This window comes from Lacerta agilis, chromosome 17 (assembly GCF_009819535.1).
Source record: "Lacerta agilis isolate rLacAgi1 chromosome 17, rLacAgi1.pri, whole genome shotgun sequence".
NCBI lineage: Eukaryota > Metazoa > Chordata > Lepidosauria > Squamata > Lacertidae > Lacerta > Lacerta agilis.
In genome coordinates this window covers 30,768,961-30,790,044 of record NC_046328.1, presented here as the reverse complement: position 1 = coordinate 30,790,044, position 21,084 = coordinate 30,768,961, and the positions used below count along the sequence as shown (strand labels likewise).

Below are 21,084 nucleotides of genomic sequence, written 5' to 3'. Positions count from 1 at the left end.
GCAACTCTGGGTCAGTGCCGCAGAAGAAGCCCGGAGAAACAGGATCAGGTGAGAGAGCCGGCGGGGAGGGGTAGCAGTTCTTTCCTTCGTATTCCCTTATAATGCGTTATTATAAAATCAACAGGGAGCCTAAAAAAATAGCATTTCTTTAAGGTGCTACAAGACTCCTTTGTTGATTTACCTGCAATAGACTTAGCACGGCTACCCCTCTGGAAACTGCATTTTTTACCCACCCGAGGTCTGCGTGTGTATTACCCAGCCTAGACGCGGGGAAAAACCCCATCAAAGAGCGGGGAAAGAAGGCAAAGGGGTTCATTAAACAGGAATGGGCGGGGTGGACTCCCGGTTTCTCTGCAAACATGAGTGTGGTTAGGACATAGTTGACAATGCAAGTCACTAGTCCTCAAGGGGTTTTGTTATCTTACCTTCCAACACATACCTGAAATAGCGTAGTGGCAAATTCACAAGTCTTTTCGTGATAGTCAAAACCATGGCCCCTTCTAAGACAATGCAATAATAATAATAATAAATAAATAATGGATGCATTTTAATGATCAATGCAGATCTCCAGGTTTTGCCTTTCATTGGAATTTACAGTTTTTCTGCGCACATACTTGGGAAATGATTTGGAGTGCTCCAGTATCTTCTTTTATATGCCTGTTGTCTTTGTCCATGGAATTTTGTCCTGAAGGACAGATCCTGAAGTTGAGGCTCCAGTACTTTGGCCACCTCATGAGAAGAGAAGACTCCCTAGAAAAGACCATGGTGTTGGGAAAGATGGAGGGCACAAGGAGAAGGGGACGACAGAGGATTAGATGGTTGGACAGTGTTCTCAAAGCTACTAACATGAGTTTGGCCAAACTGCGAGAGGCAGTGAAGGATAGGTGTGCTCGGCGTGCTCTGGTCCATGGGGTCACGAAGAGTCGGACACGACTGAACGACTGAACAACAACAAGTATCTTCTTTCAGGGTGATTTAAGTTTTGCTTTTCTTGAAGTTCCATTGTACGCAACAGAACGAGTACGCCAGAAGCATCTCATGTTCTCAGTGTTCCTAAATGCTTAACTTTCACCCCCAAGCACCCACTCCTGCTTCGTGGAGCCTGCTTGGCTCCCTGGTATGGTCCAGAGCTTAGGGCGAGGAAACAAGCTGAAAGGTGACTCAAGCATAATGTGGAGGAAAACTCTGATGGAATGCAATCAAACGCTCATGGCTCAGCCTACCTAGTGGCAGTGAAGGCTGCCTCCTTTGCATCCTCATTGTGCCACCCAGCAGAGCTTTTTCCAGGTGTGGGGACTTTTACAGTCTGGCCAGAAGGAAGTGGCAGAACCGATCATAGCTCACTGTGACCTGTTTGCAAATAATTTTGAGGATAAAATTGCTTGCATCCACCGGGATTTTGACTCCGCTGTTACAGCAAATGAATCTCAAGGGGTGTCCAGAGCGCTGCCTCGTCCTGTTGTGTTGGATGAGTTTCAGTTAGTAAAACTCAAAGATGTCAACAATGTGCTTGGATTGGTCAGCTGAGGTGATTAATGCCTCCTTGCGAGAGGGGTGGTCCCTGCCTGCTTTAAGTACATGGTGATGAAGCCACTCCTTTCAAGAAACCCTCGCTGGATACAGAAAATCTTAAGTAACTACAAACAAGTTGCCAATCTCCCCTCATTGAGCAAAGTTTTGAGTAGGTTGTCGTGGACCAGATCCAGGGGCTCTTCAAGGAAACAGATTTTCTAGATCCGTTTCAGTCGGGGTCCAGGCCAGGTTTTGGCACAGAAACTGCTTTGGTCACCCTGCATGATGACCTCTATCAGGAGATACTCAAGGGAAATGTGTCCCTGTTTAATTCTCCAGGACCTCTCAGTGGCTTCCAAACCATCGTCCATGGTATCCTTCTGGAGCAGCTGTCTGAGTTGGGAGTTAGAGGAGGGTGCCACCACTTTGTGGTGGTTCCAGTCCTACTTGGATGGTCATTTCCAGAGGGTGATTTTGGGGAATGCTCTTCAGTCCTGTGGAGCCATCAATGTGGGGTTCCTCAGGGTTCAGTTTTATCCCCTTATGCTGTTTAACATCTACATCAAACCGCTGAGCGGAGTTATCCAGAGTTTTGGAGTATGCTGTCGGCAATATGCTGATGACACGCAGCTCTGCTTCTCGTTTGCATCTGCAGTTGCGTAGCAGTGGGTGTGCTAGACCGTTGTCATCCCTTGGTAATGGGATAGATGAGATTCAACAAACTGAAGCTCAATCCAGATAAGACTGAGAGACTGTTGGACTATTTTGAGATAAATAGAAATAAAGAAACAAAAGAAAGCATAGTTTGGGATGCATCTAAGGCGGTGATGCGAGGTTTCTTTATACAACAAAATAGTATCAAGAGGAAGATCAGAGAAAAGAAAAAAGAAGAAATTCTTAAGCAAATTATGGAAAATGAGAAGAGACTTACAACAAAACCGAATGATATAAAAGCAAACCAAAATATTAAGACTCTGCAAAGCCAGTTTGCGTTGATTGTTAATCAAGAAGTGGAATGGAAAATTAAGTGGATGAAACAAAGAAATTTTGAATATGCAAATAAACCAGGAAAATGGCTGGAATGGCAGATAAAGAAGAGAAAAGACCAAAACACAATAAATAAAATACAAATCAATGATAAAGAAGTTGAAAATCCATCGGAAATAAGGAAAAGGTTTCGCAAAATATTACAGACAACCCTTATCAAGCTGGTTGGATGGACGCTGGAAATGGAGATTCTGATGTAGAAATAGTATCGGGTCATCGACGCCCGCCCCCACAGAACTGAACCGCCACACTGCTGTGTAAAATTAAAATTTGTTGCTCCATCCATGTTTTGCCCCTGGCTCAACCCAGTACTCTCATGTGACTTCCCAGAAGGTTTCCCATCAGAGAGGGGTAGCCCTGAGACCAAAAGTGGCTCCCTACCCCTGTATTAGAGCAAATGGATGGGATGGGGGAAGACGACTCCTATAGGAGGGAGCAGAGTGGGAGCTAGTACCTCCTGGGTTGGGCTCTTGCTTAGAACTCCTAAAATAGTTTACCCCACGTTGTGCAATTGCTTTGAGTGTAGGCTGCTTTGTGTTGCTCTAGAGACTTATGCCACCTTCCTTGTGTGTAGACATATCCCAATGTGTGTGGGTGCCTTGCCTTGTGTAATTCCATGGCCGTGTGCTTCTCTTTTCCAGATAGAAGAATGAGCCAGAATGGAGAGGAGGCGGCGGCAGCAGCCACAGACAGGGACCAGTTTGTGGGGTTCTTCCCCCAAGTTGTGAAGGATCTGACAGAAGATGACCTCCACAACGCGGAGGTGTCTGATGCCGTCGCCAGGCTGAAGCAGGTGACGACCTGAGCATGATTGGAAAGGCTTTTAATGGAAACTTGAAGCTGGTGGTTGCCAACATGGTACTCGTGGGCCTTCTTCAGGTCTCCCTCTGCTTGTCCTCTGAGCCCCCCACTCACTGCCCCCTTGGTCATGAGATATAGAGGGGTCATCACCTCTCTTCCTTGAGAAAAACTGAGCTGAAGAAGGAAGTTGGGAGAGTGATGTTCTTTCCAACTTGCTCTTTTGCCTCTGTGGGCTTTTTGTTCAACTTCATCCAACTTTGTCATCCATTAGAAAAAGTAAAGTGTGTTTGTGTGTGTGTGTGTGTGTGTGTGTTCTTTCTAGGAGAGGGACTAGAAGGGGGCTGCCTATGGCAGACACCCAAAAATCCAAATATATCTTTATGTGATCCCTGACTGGTTGGGACATAATGATCTAAGACTGGCATTCAGACCTATAAAGGTTAGTGACCCCTGCCTTAAGCCGTGGTGCTGCATATTTGGGGCAGTTTCATCTGCCTAAAGCATGCACCTTATCTAAAGGGCAAATCATGATGTTATTCTATCTCATTTATTACATTCATTTTCTTCCCTTATAGAACCCCTGTTCCATTTGTGTACATTTGGCTCCCAGGCACATCCAGGCTTCGGGACGCTTGGGGCCTCTCCTGTCTTTCTGCCTCAGACTGGTTTAACAATCAATCTCTTTTCCCAGGGAACTCTGGGAGTTGGAACTCTTTATTAGGGGATTAAGGGTCTGCTCTCGGCACCCTTAACAGACTACATCTCCCAGAGTTCCCTGGGGGAAGCCGTGGCTGTTTAAAGTGGTATCATTGTGCTTTAAATGTGTGGGGCAAAGCAAGTAAGGGAGGATGTGTCGGCTGCGTATAAAATGGTGCAAAGTGTGGGAAAAGTGGACATAGAAAATATTTTCTCGTCAAAGAAGTCAGGAGCCATTCAGTGAAGCCAAATGTTGGAAGATTCAGGACAGACCAAAAGAAGGACTTCTCCACAAGGCTTTTGATTAAGCTATGGAATTGGCTTCTACGAGATGTTAGTGATGGCTGTTAAATGGGATTAGGCAAATAAGCCTGTCAATGATTGTGAGCCATTCTGTCTATATATTACTTCCATCATTGGAAGTGGTGTGCCTCTGAATGCCAGTTGAAATCATAAAGTAGGGAGTTGTTGCTGTTAGCAATGTATGTGTGCAATGGATATTGTTTCATAACCTAATAGCACATCCTCTTGCAGCGGTATTTCCCAAACTTGGGTCTCCAGCTGTTTTCGGACTACAATACAATTCCCATCACCCCTGACCACTGGTCTTGCTAGCTAGGGATGATGGGCAGTCCAAAAACAGCTGGAGACACAAGTTTGGGAACACACTGCTTTACAGGATGGGAGGACTACAACTTCTGGTCATTGGCCATTCTGGCCAGGACTGATGGGAGCTCGAGTCAACATCTGGAGGGCCGCAGGTATTCCCCATCCCTGCTATACACCTCACTTAATATGTGATCCCTGACTGGTTGGGACATGACTGGTCTAAGACAGAGGCAGGACCCTGTGTCCCACTTCTGTCACCTCTGACCATTGGCCATGCCTGCTAATAGGGCCGATGGGAACTGCAGGGCCACAGGTTCCTCCATTCCCTGCTCAGCACCTGAGGGCCCCAGTCCTGCCACTCACCACCTGACCTGGGGCGGGGCCTGATGGTCTCTATAAAGGACTGCTGCTGCTGGGCAGAGAGGGCTCCGTTTTGTTTTGTTTTTTTGTTTAAATTGCAGTTATTTTTTACCTATGTCATTTTAAACTGTGATATTAATGCTGTATTCTTCGTTTTAGATTTTGATTTATGTGGAATCCCCCCCCCATTTCGTTGTGTATTTTTTTTTGATCTGATTTATTTATTTATGACTTTTGTAATTATGTAAATCTTGTCGTGTTGTAAGCCGCCTTGAGCACTGTTTTTCACTGTGGAAAGGCGGCATACAAATAAAAAAATGAGGATGCTGATCCCTGTTCGGGAGCTTGCTTTCAGTAGCAAAAAGCTTCCTCTGTCCTGGGGTGTGTAACTATGGGGGTGAGTGTCGCTGCAAATGTCATCGCTCCCTGTTCCCTTGCAGGTGGTGGAATACAATGCCGTCGGGGGGAAATATAACCGGGGCCTGACGGTGGTGGCTGCTTTCCGGGAGTTGGCTGCGCCAGAGCAGCAGGATCCGAAAAGCTTCCAACGTGCTCTAGCTGTCGGATGGTGCATTGAACTGGTGGGTGTTTTGTACACGTTTATCTGGCGATGTGGAAATAAAAGGGTGTTTCCCCGGGCTTGCCATACCTGGCCGTTGTTTATGTCTAATATAATTTTGTGTGGATGTGACATCCATGCTTGAGAAATACCATTTCTGCTTGTTCCGAGGTGAGCAGACCTGCTAGTCACAATGGCGGTGCTCTACCTCCTGCTCTTCGAGGAAGCATACTTTTGAAATTGCTGGAAATTGCAGGTTGGGATAATTGCCTTTGCACTCTGGTCCTGCCTTTGGGCTTCCCATAGGCATGTGATTGGCCACAGGCTGCTGGACTACATCGCCTGCTGTAGCAGGGCTCTTATTACCTTCTTTTGTGTCAAATTTTTCATTGGACTTCAAAATCTTTACACAGAAATTCCAGATTTCAAATTTGCTACACATTTCTCTTTAAACTTTGAGTTCCCGCCTTTCCCCCCGTCCCGTCCCATTTCCATACTGCATTCTAATAAACATTTTGCCTAAGGCATATCCTTCTATATATCATATGTTTCTGTAAAGGTAAAGGGACCCCTGACCATTAGGTCCAGTCGTGTCTGACTCTGGGGTTGCGGCGCTCATCTCGCTTTACTGGCCGAGGGAGCTGGCGTACAGCTTCCGGGTCATGTGGCTAGCATGACAAAGCTGCTTCTGGCGAACCAGAACAGCGCACGGAAATGCCGTTTACCTTCCCACCGGAGCGGTACCTATTTATCTACTTGCACTTTGACGTGCTTTCGAACTGCTAGGTGGGCAGGAGCTGGGACTGAGCAACGGGAGCTCACCCGTTGAAAGTATTCGAACCACCAACCTTCTGATCGGCTAGCCCTAGGCTCTGTGGTTTAACCATTAGCTTTAAAATCCATTCTTTCCTTAGTGTTTTCTCTTCTTTCCAGTTCTGTGCGTACAAGATTCAAGCTGTTGTTGTTGCATACATAAATAAGTAAATCCTCTTTTGGGGGGTCTCTGACCCTATTATCCCTAAAAGAAAGGCCTCAGGTGTTTGGGGAATTACCAGTTTAGACTTTTTTTTTTTAATCATTTCATTGTGTTTCATTTTCCCCAAACCTTTGCCTTTTCACACATCCACCACATTTGAAAAAACGTTCCCTCATTGTTCTCTGGCCTACCTATATCCTCCTATATATAGGAAGGTCTGCCATTTCTCAAGCTGCAAGACCATGGCAACAACCTTACCTCGCTCTTGCAACTTGAGAAATGGCGGACTGACCAAGTGAGCTGTTTAAAAACCTGCCTTTCACACAGCAATTTAGCAGAGTCTGTGTGAAGGGTCTTCCTTTGTTAAACATGCCTTTAAAGAGGGTGGGGCTCCAGGTGAGCTATAGGGGAGGAATGGGGCAATAGGTGAGGGTTAAAGGGAGGGGGTTGGGCAGGTGTGGTTAATGGGCAAATGGGTAGCTGGTGCTGGCTAGGGGAGTGAACGGGTGTGACAACCCCGAGTATTACAGTATGCAATAATAATATGGGGGTGGTATCTGGTTTGATTTCAGCTGCAGGCCTTTTTCCTGGTGGCAGACGACATCATGGACTATTCAGAGACCCGCCGGGGCCATCCCTGTTGGTACAAAAAGGTAGGGATGGTGGTTTCTAGGGTCTGCCTGACCTCTGTGGCATGTGGGTCAGCCATTACAATGAAGGGAACGGTGACCTGTGGCCCTTTGGATGCTGTCAAGACTCCAACTCCCATCAAGGATGATGGGATTTGCTGTTCATCAACATCTGGAGGGTTGTAGGCTCCCTATCCTCGGGATTTCTGAAAACATGTCCAATTTCCAGGATCCAGCCTGAAATCTCTCATTGGCCAGGCAGCTTGTGAGTTTGGGTGGTTTATCTGGATCCTGGTCTTCTGGTTCTGTTGAGTCTGTGTACCAGATGGTAGATCCCTTGCCTTCCCCAAGCTGGTCCACCCCCATCATTCTGCCCGGACACTGAGGTCCAGTGCCGAGGGCCTTCTGGCAGTTCCCTCACTGCAAGAAGCAAAGCTACAGGGAACCAGGCAGAGGGCCTTCTTGGTAGTGGCGCCCGCCCTGTGGAACGCCCTCCTTTCACATGTCAAAGAGATAAACAACTACCTGACATTCTGAAGGCAGCCCTGTTTAAGGAAGTTTTTAATGTGTGACATTTTAATGTATTTTTAATCTTTGTTGGAAACCACCCAGAGTGGCTGGGGAAACTCAGCCAGATGGGCAGGCTACAAATAATAAATTATTATTATTATTATTATTATTATTATTATTATTATTATTATTATTATTATTATTATTATCAGCTCCAGCAAGTGTGGCCAGTGGCAAGGGACGATGAGAGTTGTGATCCAACAATGTCTGGAGGGCACTAGGTTGTGCGAGAGCAGCTCTGGGTGACGGATGATTGAATGTCCTGAGCGTTGGGGAATGGGGTCCACTTGTTGCCTGCTTTTATTTATAGGTGCAGGGGCTTAAGCCCCTGGATGTTGGTCCTACTCTCAGAGTACACCCATTTAAATTAATAAGCATGACTCTTCACTTCTTCAGTGCGTCTGCTCCACGTAGAACTTAGCTGGATCCCAGCCCTTTTCCTTCATCTCATACTTGCCAGGATTTTGCAGACAGAAAACGAGTAACACTTTAGTTTATTGCATCAAGCATCACTTTGCAAGCCCCAAGCCCTCGGCTGTTGCCTATTGTTGTCTGTCTGCTGTGCTCATTCATTCTGTGCTGTTGATTATGATTAGCATTTTAAATGCAAACATCAATGGTGCAAGGAAATCAAAGAGACACAACACAAAAGGGAAAGGAGACTATAAGGGAGAGTGAGAAAAGCAAGCTTAGTTACTTAGCTACAGAGGAATGTAGGACTCAGTACTCAGAATAGACCCCTTGAAATGAATGGTCATGACTAGCTTATGTCCATTCATTTCAATGGGACTATACTGAATAAGTTTGGAAGTGAGAGCTGGACCATAAAGAAGGCTGATCGCCAAAGAATTGATGCTTTTGAATTATGGTGCTGGAGGAGACTCTTGAGAGTCCCATGGACTGCAAAAAGATCAAACCTATCCATTCTGAAGGAAATCAGGCCTGAGTGCTCACTGGAAGGACAGATCCTGATGCTGAGGCTTCAATACTTTGGCCACCTCATGAGAAGAGAAGACTCCCTGGAAAAGACCCTGATGTTGGGAAAGATGGAGGGCACAAGGAGAAGGGGACGACAGAGGATGAGATGGTTGGACAGTGTTCTCGAAGCGACTGGCATGAGTTTGGCCAAACTGCGGGAGGCAGTGGAGGATAGGGGTGCCTGGTGTACTCTGGTCCATGGGGTCACGAAGAGTCGGACACGACTGAACAACAACAACAACCTGAATAAAACTTAGCTGGGTGCTGCCCAGAGATCTTGTAGTGAATGGGGGAGGGAGGGAATTGAGAGGAGCTAAAAGTTGCTAGTCTTTTGGCAAAACTGATGGCTCCCTCTCTCATAACTTGATAGAATATCCTCCACTGATTATTTTTTTAGATGCCATTTTGGTGGAGAGTTAACTAGCTACCACCAGCCGTTCACAAACATATATGATTAGATCCAGTACAGAATGTGTGAATCGCCAGGATGCCCATCCCATGCCACTTTAGTGCGCATAAATGCGCAATCAGGTGGGTGTGTACTGGCACATAGTTTAACTGTGGAACTCCCTTCCACAGGAAGCAGTGGCGGCCACCATCTTGGACGGCTGTAAGAGAGGATTGGGCAAATTCACAGCGGATAATGGCTGCTAGCCGTGACGGCTGTGCTCTGCCTCAGAGGCAGTAACGCTTCCGAATATCAGCAGCCAGAAACCGCAGGAGGAAAGAGCGCTGTTGTGGCTGGATCCTGCATGAGAACATGATGCTAGACTAGATGACCATTGGCCTGATCCAGAAGGCACTTTCTTCTAACATTTTTAGATGGGTTATAATCCATTCCCCTCTCAGGGCCAAAGCTTCTACAGGCTCCTTAGTAATTAACGCCACAATCCCATGCCAGTCTCCTCAGAAATGAATTCCACTGAGTCCAATGGAGCTTACTCCCAGGTAAGCATCATAGGACTGCAGCCTTGACGATGAGCTGGAGTGTGTGCCTAGTCATTAATGCATTGAACGGTTTTTCATTTCTTTCCCCCCCAGGAAGGAATTGGCTTGGATGCTGTGAACGACGCTTTCTTGCTGGAGTCCACCATCTATCGCCTGCTGAAGCGATACTGCCGGGGTCAGCCGTACTACCTGAACTTGCTGGAGCTGTTTCTCCAGGTGGGCTTAGGCCCTGCCGTGACGGGGCTTTTGTTGTTTCAACACTGTCGTTGTTTCAACACTGTCTGTATGCTGGGGACTAGGCCGAAGCCTTTGCCCCCGATGGAAGGCCATTCTGTTGCCATGGAAACTGCTTCCCCCTTCATGGAGGGGAGGAGAGAATTTGCGGGCTTGAGTGTGGCGGAGGCTACTTTTGACCTGCAGAGAATATACTCCCTGCCCAAAAGGAAGACTGAACCCCCCCCCCGTTGCTTTTTCATGGCACCCCCTGTCCCCACATCCACAGAAAAGGTCCGAGGGAGCGCTTGTTGCAGATTTAATCAGCGGGAAAATATTTTCTGTCTCTTTTATTTTAAACCCATCTTTGGGGATAGCATAAGCTTTTTTATTATTATTATTATTATTATTATTATTATTATTATTATTATTAGGGTTGCCAGGTCTGCTTCCAAAAAATAGCGGACAAGCGGGGGGGGTTTAAATTAAATTAAATTATATATTTTCTTACAAACATTTTATCACATATTAAAATACCATTTCATCATAAAGCTTTTGAATAATAACATGTCCACTATTTTGTGAAAAAAAATAGTGAACATAATGTGAAAAAAGTGGACTGTCCACTCAAATAGTGGACACCTGGCAACCATTATTATTATTATTATTATTATTATTATTATTATTATTATTATTATTATTATTATTATTATTCTACCCCATTACCCTTCCATTTTATCCCCACAACATAACCCTGTTATGTTGCTTAGGCTTGACAGGCCCAAGGTCACCCTATGAGCTGCATGGCTGGTTGGGGATTTGAACCCTGGTCCTAATCTCACCCTTTGACCATTATACCAGCCTTAAGGCTAACGGAGAAAGCACCCTTGTGAGAGAAGCACACTGGGGGGGGGGGTCTGGCTCTGGGGCCCAGAACTCCTCAAAAAAGCCCTGAGCCCCCTCTTCTGCTGTTTACTTTTGCAAACCTTACGCTGCTTAAAAAAAAACAGCCCTTCCCCACCCCCAGACATGGCGGCACATTCTCTCTCATTCTGCTTTCAAAGGTTAACCTTGAGGACTAGAATCTTTCCCCTTCACCAAGTTGATTGGGAAATCTTGATCACATCCTCTACTGCTGCCGTTAGTTGAGAAGCCGTGTCCTTTGGGTAGGAAAGTAACACCAGTGCCTTCTCTTTATTCCTTTAATTAACACATATTTAAGTTGTGCTTTGGTGAGGGAGGTCTGTGAAGAAGTAGCAGACAACCCTGATCGGGCCTGTTTTTAAAAATGAGACACTTTGCAAAATTTTCTTCATAGGAATAGCAGGGAGCTGATGGTTTATCAGTCTTTATTTTCTGCTCTTATCCTGTTCCTGCTCTCCCCACCCCACCCCACAGACATCATACCAGACTGAACTGGGGCAAGCACTGGATCTTATCACTGCTCCCCCATCTAAGGTGGATCTGAACCGCTTCACAGAACAGAGGTGAGAAGCTATTGAGATGACAAGGAAATAGTATTGGACTTGGCCCAGGAAAAAAAGTGGCACAATGACGGTTATTGATAATGAAATCTACAAAAAGAACAACGCGCTGCATCCATTGTTGGTCCTATTCAGAGTTGGCTCATTGCTATTAATGGACATGACCTAGCTTGGATATATTAATTTCTGTGGCTCTTCTGTTCTGAGTGTGTAACTTATTTGAACACTACCTGACCCTCTTTTTTTATAATAAAGGGGAGCTGTGAGGTTTTGTTGTTGTTTGTTGAGGGTTGGCAAAGGGGGTGCGGGGTAGACAGAATTGGTGAGCAATGCAAGCAGGAGTTGCATCCCCTGGTGTGTTGCACATTTATGATTCAAAGCTGGAAACCTTTCAAGTCGTGCCTGGCTCTAACCTTGAACCGCGGGTGCCCTTCTCTGGCAGGTACAAAACGATTGTCAAATACAAGACGGCCTTCTACTCATTCTACCTCCCAGTGGCGGCTGCAATGTACATGGTGAGCGAACGGACTTTTGCAGTATCGATGTCGCTTGGCGGGGCGTGGGGGGGGGGACGGTGTCGCAAAGACAAGTTTTCCTGGGGCTGGAGAGCTGAAGGACAAGCATGTTCAGGCTTCTGCCCTTAGCTAGGAGTCCTAGGGTCCCTGGCTCCCAGGAATACCAAGGCCAGGGGGCCACCAACCTAGCCCCGTCCATCAGCCAGAGAAGGAGGAGCTGCAAGTCTCTGCTAGCAAGAACGTTCTGCTCCAACTGCTAGTTTCCCTGGAAGCAACAGAAGCGGACACTCTGATCCCAGCCCATGAGCCAGAGGGCTAAGGGCCCTTTGAGGTTGCATTCCCTCCCTCCCAGGAAGAGCAGCAAGGGGGAAGAACAGCCTGGCCCTAGAGCTATCAACCACTTCCCAACACCTGGGAGGAAAGGTCAGCCTGCCCTGAACTGGATATACCTGTAACTGCCCTCTTACAGCTTTGTTCTGTTCTTGGAAGAACTCCTCTCCTTCCAATACCTTTCCCCTCGATTTCCCTTTTTCCCTTGTGTGCGCTGTGTGCTTTAGTTTGTAACACGGAGATCTGGGCCCCACCCTCTCAGTCTCTCTCCCTCATTTTCATTTTCAATTGATGTGAGCCGCTCAGGCAGTTGTCTGCAAAACCTGATTTCAAAAATGCAGTGAATATATAAAAACAAGAAGGGTTTGCGGGGTTCCCAAGTTGCCGTTTGGTTCCTACTCCTGAAGGGGAGAATGTGTGCATTTGGAATCTTTGATTTGAACCTTTGAGCAAGTCATTCTCAGGGGTAGCTCTGTCTTAACAGTAGTGTGTATTCATTGAGCCACACAGCTGCACACAAAGCAACATTATATACGTATCAAAAATCACAAATGTTGGTCATCATATAACAAAGCAAATTTAAATGACAGTTTAAAAAAAAAAATCGTAAGAAGCCGCCGGCCATTCAAATAGATTATTTATTCATAGCTCGTTGGATCCCAAATGCTTGCGGAAGCAGAACTGTCTTTGCCAAAGTACTAAAAAGGAAAGAGAAAGGAGAAAGGGCAGCCTTAATAGGAGAACAAATCTTGTAAACTCACTGCAGACAATGTGGAGGCCCCAGTCCTGCATTGACCCCTTCAACAGAAGAAATGAGGAGCAAGGCCTTCAAAAGTAATCTTGATGTGCCTGAATGTTGTTGGGTTTTTTTTTAACAGAAGGAAATACTAATGACTCTTGCCTCCCTGCCCCCAGAGAATTCTGGTAGATGTAGTTTTCATAAGAGCTCTGGTAATGGCTTCCCAGGAGAAATGGCTCCCAACGTAACTTTTAAATGTTTTGTCTTTCTTCTCTGCTCCAGGCTGGCATAGACAGTGATGAGGAACATGCTCATGCTAGGACCATCCTATTACAGATGGGGGAGTTCTTCCAGATCCAGGTGTGTTTTTTTCTTCTCTTACTTAGGGGGATCTCTGGCTGCATCTACACCGTCCTGTATACCTGAAGGAGCGTCTCCACCCCCATCACTCAGCCCAGACACTGAGGTCCAGCGCCGAGGGCCTTCTGGCGGTTCCCTCACTGCGAGAAGTGAAGTTACAGGGAACCAGGCAGAGGGCCTTCTCGGTAGTGGCACCTGCCCTGTGGAAAACCCTCCCTATTGTCAAGGCAATAAGCAGCTACCTTGCTTTTAAAGACAGACCTGTTTAGGAAAGTTTTTAACGTTTAATGCTGTATTGTGTTTTTAATATTCGGTTGGGAGCTGCCCAGAGTGGGCGGGGTATGAGCATTTATTTATTTATTTATTTATTTATAGCAGTGTTGTACCACGAACAGTCATGGCTTCCCCCAAAGAACTCTGGGAACTGTAGTTTAAGAGTGCTGCAGATTGTTGAGACCCCCTCAATTCCCTGTACAGAGCTACAATTCTCAAGAGTGGTTTAGCAGTCAATGCTTCTTCCACAGAACTCTGGGAACTGTAGTTCTCTGATCAGTTCCCAGGAGTCACGTGAATATGGCCTTAATGTGCCAAATACTAAGAGCATGTAATATTTTGCTTCAACAAGGAGATCAGGGTTCAGAGGCGAAGCTGTGGTGGACCCTTTTTCTGTGCATACTTTTGTTCTTCCTCTCTTTCTCTCCCTCTCCATTCTTTCGATGGGTAGCTCCATGAGGACCTGCACCTTTCCTGTTATTTTAAATTGGGCAGGGAGCCTGTTGTTGCTGGTTATCTGTCATGATTCAAGGCTGCATTTCTAACTAATCCCCGGGACACACTTTTGTGTAGACAAGGTTAGCAGTAGACAAGGTTACATCTCGCAACTGGTCTTGACTTCTGAGTTGACAAGGTTAGAATTGCCGTTTGTCAAGTTACTATCCTGAAGGAACATGGAACAGGTTTGAACCAGGAATGTTGTAAAACCCAAAATTGCACTCCTTGTTAGATCAGGATAACTGATATTTTGCCTAAAACCCTTTTTCCCTCTTCCTTCCTCTTATTAAAAGTTGCATAAGTGGGGACAGAATAGGAAGAAGGAAAATTACTGGGGGTTTTTCCAGGAGAAAGCAGTTTTAAAACTTTATTCCTTAGGGTAACTGAAATGGTGTATGCTGCTTTTGCAAGCCAGGGTCAGAGAGAGAGAGAGTTAGTTACTGTATTTTTCAGTGTATAAGACTAGTTTTGTGTTTTTTTTAAACCAAAAAAATACCGGTAGGTTTAAAATTGGGGCTTGTCTTATACACGGGTAGTGCTGAGGGGTGTTTTCTTAATTTGGAGTCCCCAAAAATAGAGGGCGTCTTATACATGGGGCATCTTCTACACAGAAAAATATGGTAATAGCTTATCAAAGTAACTCAAAGTCATATCTTATCCTTGTACAGTGGTACCTCTGGTTAAGTACTTAATTCGGTCCGGAGGTCCGTTCTTAACCTGAAACTGTTCTTAACCTGAAGCACCACTTTAGCTAATGGGACCTCCTGCTGCCGCCGCGCCGCCAGAGCACGATTTCTGTTCTTATCCTGAAGCATTATTTCTGGGTTAGCGGAGTCTGTAACCTGAAGCGTATGTAACCCGAGGTACCACTGTATTTGGTTCCAACTGATTGGACCCCATTCATTTATTCATTTGCAGTAATATATGCTGCTTTTTAGGCAGACATCATAAAGCAGTTTACATAAGATTATTATAGCAGTAAAGGTAAAGGGACCCCTGACCAGTAGGTCCAGTCGCGGACGACTCTGGGGTTGCGGCGCTCATCTCGCTTTACTGGCCGAGGGAGCCGGCGTACAGCTTCCGGGTCATGTAGTCAGCATGACTAAGCCGCTTCTGGCGAACCAGAGCAGCACACGGAAACGCCGTTTACCTTCCCACCGGAGCGGTACCTATTTAGCTACTTGCACTTTGACATGCTTTCGAACTGCTAGGTTGGCAGGAGCAGGGACCAAGTAACAGGAGCTCACCCCATCGCGGGGATTCAAACCGCCGACCTTCTGATCGGCTAGCCCTAGGCTCTGTGGTTTAACCCACAGCTCCACCCGTGCCCCTTATTATAGCAGTAAGCATTACTTTTTTAAAAAAAATCACAAGAAAACTTGCTTATTTAGAAAAAGCTGTTAATGTTTCTTCCCTCAGTGCAAGATGTTCCTTTAGTTACAGATTAGAAACCAATCATTAACATGTTTGGGATGATTCAGAGACTGGTATTAAGGCACCCAACGTAGTTTCAAGCAGGCTTGGACCTGTGAGGGTACCTAGGAACCGCACGTAAGCCTGTGCTGTATACGTTTTTTTAGAGAAAGAGTCGAACTTATAGGCTTGTCCAGACATTAGAAAGGCCCCCTGTTCCCCTTACAAAGCTGTAATTCCCAGGGTTCCCTGGGGAGAGGGATCAGTGGTTAAGTCACTCTGAGAAACTGCAGCTCTGCGAAGGGAATAGAGGCCTCCTAGCAACTCACAGCAACTTTAACAAAAGACAGTTTCCCAGGATCCTTTGGGGGGAAGCCATGAGTGTTTAAAGTGGTATAATACTGCTTTAAATGTATCAAGTGGATGGGGCTTTCGTTTCATGACCCTGTTTCCATATAAGTTATGGTCTCTGCTCAAATGTGGGGAACATCAGGCTTGAGGGGACATATTTTAACCCTCCAGGCCCCTCTCTTTGGCCCTCAGGACTCTTCCTCAGGCCGCACACCAGCTTAGCCGTCCACCTTCCTCAAATATTTTTGCCTGGCAGAAACTCATTCCTCTTGCTCGCCTGGTGTGTGTAGAAAGTAGCCTACTGCACAAAGCCAAAGTTTACATGCCCACTTTTGCCTCTGGCCCCAGCTACCACTGGCATGTGGCCCTCGGTCTGCGCAAGGTTTCCCATCCTTTCTCTACGCGATCGATCTAGGAGCCTGAGCCTCTGCCTCTCCTCAGTCTCTCTGCTGCCAATTTTCTGTTCAAGGGTGGCTGGCTTTGGTTGTCATGGCAACCGGGAACCCATGTTATGGCAGCTTCCTGCTGGAACCTTGTTGAATGCCCATAATTGAGAGTGTCTGGTATCTTTGCTTTTTTTTTTGTCCTTCCATTGAGTAACCTGTTGCTGGAGATCAACGTCAGGAGAATATAAACATTCCATGACCAAGGCAGTATATGTTGTGTGTGTGTGTAAATATATGTATATATATATATTTGATTATATGGGAAGTAACAGTAGATTACAGCTAGGAAGCTAAATAACTCTTGTAGGTGATTGATAACTTCTTTGTAAAGACTATACAGTGTCAAGAAACTTACTTTCATAAACATAACTGAGAAGAATATATTTACAATTTCATGCACAGGTTTCGTTTAGGGATCTTCCTCTGTCTGTTCCACTTCAGACAGATCACACTGACTCAACACTGTCCCCAGCAGAGCAGCTGTTCTCCTCACAGACAGAAAGAAGCAGAAAGCGACAGTTTTTGGAATAACAGTCACAACAGAATGGAATGCCTCTCTCATGTGACCCAGCCAATCACACGAGGGCTACTGCCAAAGGAGGGAAAAAACCCATGTTAAAAATACACAGTAACCCAACCTAAGCAAACATTCCCATTTCAGGAAATTAAACCATTATCCTTAACAGTATGCCCCTGAATACGAGGAGAAGAGCTGTAGCTCAGTGGTAGAGCAGTTGCTTTGCATGCAGGAGGTCCCAGGTTCAATCCCAGGCACCTTCAGAGAGCTGCTACCAGCCAGTATAGACAAAATGGAGCCAGATGGGCCAATGGCAGTTTCCTGTGTTCCCAAACCGCAGACAGTGAGGAGCTGGCTCTGCCATATGCTGCCCCTCTCGCCAGCTAGGCTGGGTCCCACCTCCCTGCTCACAGGGGCCCTCAATTCTAAGGGCCCTGTGCAAGAGAGCAGCAGGGGCGATGGAGCAAGCTCTGTTACGCGCAACAGAATGCCGTGGAAAATGCAACAAAAGTCGTTTCAAAAGAAGGTATCGGAGCACTTCAAATCATTTTTCAAGTCCTTGATTCTGTTTTTGGTTTTCTTGATGTTTGTAGATAAGTTCATGAGGATTCCAACGACGTTGGAAAACAGAATCAAGGACTTGAAAAATCTAGTGAAACCAGACTTTATAAGTTCATTTTAGTGGGGGTAATTTGTTCATTTCAGTGGCATTATGTCAGGATTTGTCTTTGTCTTATAAATTCAATAAATAATGTACACCATCTAGGTTATAATTGTTTGTATTATCTTCGCCGTCATGTTGCTTCGGTGGTACCACTATGCTTATTGGCGCCTTAGCCTTCTCTAGCAATTTCTCTGGGCCAGCGGTGCAGGTAATGTCAAGCCACAGCTTTAACACTCTCCCTGCCTGCAGGATGATTTCCTTGACTGCTTTGGTGACCCTGAAATGACCGGGAAGATCGGTACGGACATCCAGGACAACAAATGCAGCTGGTTGGTGGTGCAATGCTTGAAACGAGCCTCTGCAGAACAGAGACAACTTCTAGAGGTAAAGCAGCTTCACAGTTCCATGCCCTGCTAGCATGGGAGGGAGGGGAGCCGTAATCCCTCTTTGTCCCACTGGGACCAGAAGCTGGTTGGTACCTGTGGGTTTCTCCATCTCTCTTTGAAATCCAAGCAGCGGTTCGAAAAAGAGCTTAGCTGCTTTTCATCAGGTGCCAAAATGGTTTTTTTTAAAATCCTGTTTACACCCTGATGCACGTTATGGCAAAACACCGGCAGGTGTGCAGAAGTTAATTGAAATTGTTAAAGACAAATGACCTCTTTTTAGACTTTTTTATTATTATTATTCCTCTAAGCTGCCTTTTGGGGAAAACACCCAAAGGCACAAGAACACTAAAAGAGAGTTGTAAGAAGTATTTTAACATGATAAAACAATGGGAAGAGTTAATTTTGTGTTTGCTGATGAAAGATGAATCATAATAAATTAGATTACATCTGTTTGATTTGTATCTAGTCATCCAGCCATTGCAAAAGCCTGACAGTATCAAAGTAACTTGAACTGAAGTTTGTGTTAACCTGGACCCAAATAAACTGCAACATAAAGCAGATTTAAACCCGCCGGAGCGGTACCTATTTATCTACTTGCACTTTGACGTGCTTTCGAACTGCTAGGTGAGCAGGAGCTGAGACCGAACAACGGGAGCTCACCCCGTCGCGGGGATTCGAACCGCCAACCTTCTGATAAGCAAGCCCTAGGCTTAGTGGCTTAGACTATCTATGTATCTACACATATGCAATTATGTGTCCTCCCGCCCACCTTTTTTGGTGATGCATTTTCTTCTAGTTTTGTCACCAGAGTAGAACGTCCCACATTTAAAGATCCCTGGGAACCATAGTTTGTGAAGGGTGCTGGGAATTGTAGCTCTGAGAGAGGAGTGAACTACACTTCCCAGCATCCTTTCAGGGGGGAGAAGCCATGGTGTGTTTTCGCAGCCTCAATCTGCCCTTGCAGCACTCTTTTTTTTAATTAATAAATCTCTGCCTCTTTAGGAGAACTATGGACAAAAGGATCTGGACAGAGTTGCACATGTGAAACAGCTCTATGAGGAGCTGGGCCTGAAGAAAATCTACCAGGACTATGAGGAGAGCAGCTACCAGTGCTTATCGGACCTTATTTCCCAGCATGCTGTACGTCTGCCGAGCCAGATCTTCCTTGGCCTGGCCCAGAAGATCTACAAGAGGCAGAAATGACAGACTCTGCTATCAAGAAGGAAGCCAGCCTATAAATACTTGTCACATGTGTGTTTGTGTGGGAAGGTGGGTTTCCCCCCATCTTTCCTGCCATTGATTAGTGGAACTGCTTTAAAACCTGTATTTGAAACACCTAGTTCAGCCATCTCTTAACTCCCTGACCCTGGGAGTGGTGGTTCGGAGGGGACGAAAGGCCGAGGCACACACTCTCTATCCAAGGTGTTCTCACCACTCTTTAAACTTCTGACTATTCCCAGGATTCCCTGGGCTAAAACCAAGTAGTGTCCAGCTTAACCCAAGAAACATGCCCATCTAGTTCCCATGTTGTCTTTCCCTTTTTGGTTCTGCCTGCAGTGCTCTGGCCACCCTGCTGGTCAGTCTTTACCCCCCCCCCACTGCCGCAACTCTCAGAAACAGCTGATGGCTGCCTATTTAAAATAAAATTGAAAAATCCTTCCATGAGGCGCATGGGGGGGGGTTAAATTGGGGAATTCCCCCCCCCCAATCTTAAATGCAAACTGCTTTACCTCAGGGTGAGCTGTCCTGTGGTGATGAGGAGAGCATTTTTGGCTAAGGATTTTTCTTCCTTTGGTCTCTTTCTCCCATTCCCCCTCTAAGCAAGGGGGATGAGGCTGCTACAATTTTGTTTCAGTTACAGGCAGGTAGACGTGTTGGTCTGCCGTAGTCAAAACAAAATAAAAAATAATAAAAATCCTTCCAGTAGCACCTTAGAGACCAACTAAGTTTGTTCTTGGTATGAGCTTTCGTGTGCATGCATACCAAGAACAAACTTAGTTGGTCTCTAAGGTGCTACTGGAAGGAATTTTTTATTTTGTTTTGACAGTTTTGTTTGTTAGTTGAAGAAGACAAGATCCATAGTTGAATGTACCGGTAATCACCTCTGTAATAAGCACCATGCATTTAAAGCACCACTCCGGAAAAAAAACAACCACCTGAGAATTGTGGTTTAAGGGCCCTGAGAATTGTTGTTCTATGAAGGGTAAACTACAGTTATCAATATTCGGGGTGGGGTGGGGTGGGTGGGGGAGGGAAGCGGAGCGATGTGCTTTTAATGTGTGACACACACACACACACACACACACACACGGCATCTATAGTAAATGTTGCTGACTGAATGTCCTGACACTTTTAAACTTGCCCCCTTTTCAGGAGGGAGAACGATTCACCTGGATCAAAACAGACCTGTTCCCATTTTGGGGAGGGGGGGCATGAAAAAGACCCCCTCCTGCCACCCTCCCACAGTGCTCTGGAGCAGCACCCAGGGGTGAAAATGATGTTGGTCAGTTGGGGGGAGTATCAAGCATCCTATCCGAATGGAATGCGCAGGCTGGAGAAAAATGAGTTTGTAGCAATAAATTATTTTGAAACCAGGCTCTTGTTTATATTCTTTTTAGTGGACTTTTGTATATTCCTTTGTTGTAATGTTTACGCTTTTACTTACGTACAGTCTGTTGGCCCAAAGCCCCCAACCCACCCTGTGTTCTAAGAATTGTGTTCTAAGCCGTCTACATGAAATACTTATTCAGTCTATCAGTAAAATTCAGTTAGAAAGAAACTAACCTAGAAGAAGCCCAACTCGTAAACTAAATCCTTTTTCTGCAAGGAGTTTAAAATGGCATATAGCCATACAGTATATGGTTCTCCTCACTTAATCCCCCTATGAGGTAGGTTAGGCTGAGAAACAGTAAATGGCCCAAAATCACCCACTAAACTTCATGGCCAAGTGGGGATTTGAACCCTCAGCTCTCAGGTCTTATTTGTTAAATTTATATACCATCTTAAATTTATTTTTCATCTCTAAATCTCAGGGCCGTTGACAACATAAAAATACAAAATGAGAATGCAAAATGCATAATAACATGAAAGACAAACCAATAACCCCAATTCTGCAAACACATTTAAAAGGCTGTAGAACATTAATCAGCCAAAGGTCCGATTATAGAGAGAAAGTGCCCTCCTGGTGCCTAAATATATGTAATGAAGGTG

The 21,084-nt window shown here is 45.7% G+C and overlaps 1 protein-coding gene across 1 annotated transcript; it reads left to right on the top strand.

The window, feature by feature from the left end:
* Positions 1 to 25: 25 nt before the first annotated feature.
* FDPS (farnesyl diphosphate synthase) lies at positions 26 to 19,184 on the top strand. The gene is made up of 10 exons (XM_033135741.1): positions 26 to 48; positions 3,201 to 3,352; positions 5,466 to 5,606; positions 7,133 to 7,213; positions 9,779 to 9,901; positions 11,297 to 11,385; positions 11,825 to 11,897; positions 13,249 to 13,326; positions 17,738 to 17,872; positions 18,877 to 19,184. Exons 2-10 carry the CDS (start codon positions 3,209 to 3,211, stop codon positions 19,075 to 19,077), a joined length of 1,065 nt encoding a protein of 354 aa, XP_032991632.1. The 5' UTR covers positions 26 to 48; positions 3,201 to 3,208; the 3' UTR covers positions 19,078 to 19,184.
* The last annotated feature ends 1,900 nt before the right edge of the window (positions 19,185 to 21,084 follow it).

Coding starts and splice junctions, on each gene's coding strand:
- FDPS (XM_033135741.1), top strand. CDS start 3,209: ATGAGCCAGAATGGAGAGGAGGCGGCGGCAGCAGCCACAGACAGGGAC. Junction 5,607..7,132: donor TCGGATGGTGCATTGAACTG/GTGGGTGTTTTG, acceptor GTTTGATTTCAG/CTGCAGGCCTTTTTCCTGGT. Junction 17,873..18,876: donor AACAGAGACAACTTCTAGAG/GTAAAGCAGCTT, acceptor CTGCCTCTTTAG/GAGAACTATGGACAAAAGGA.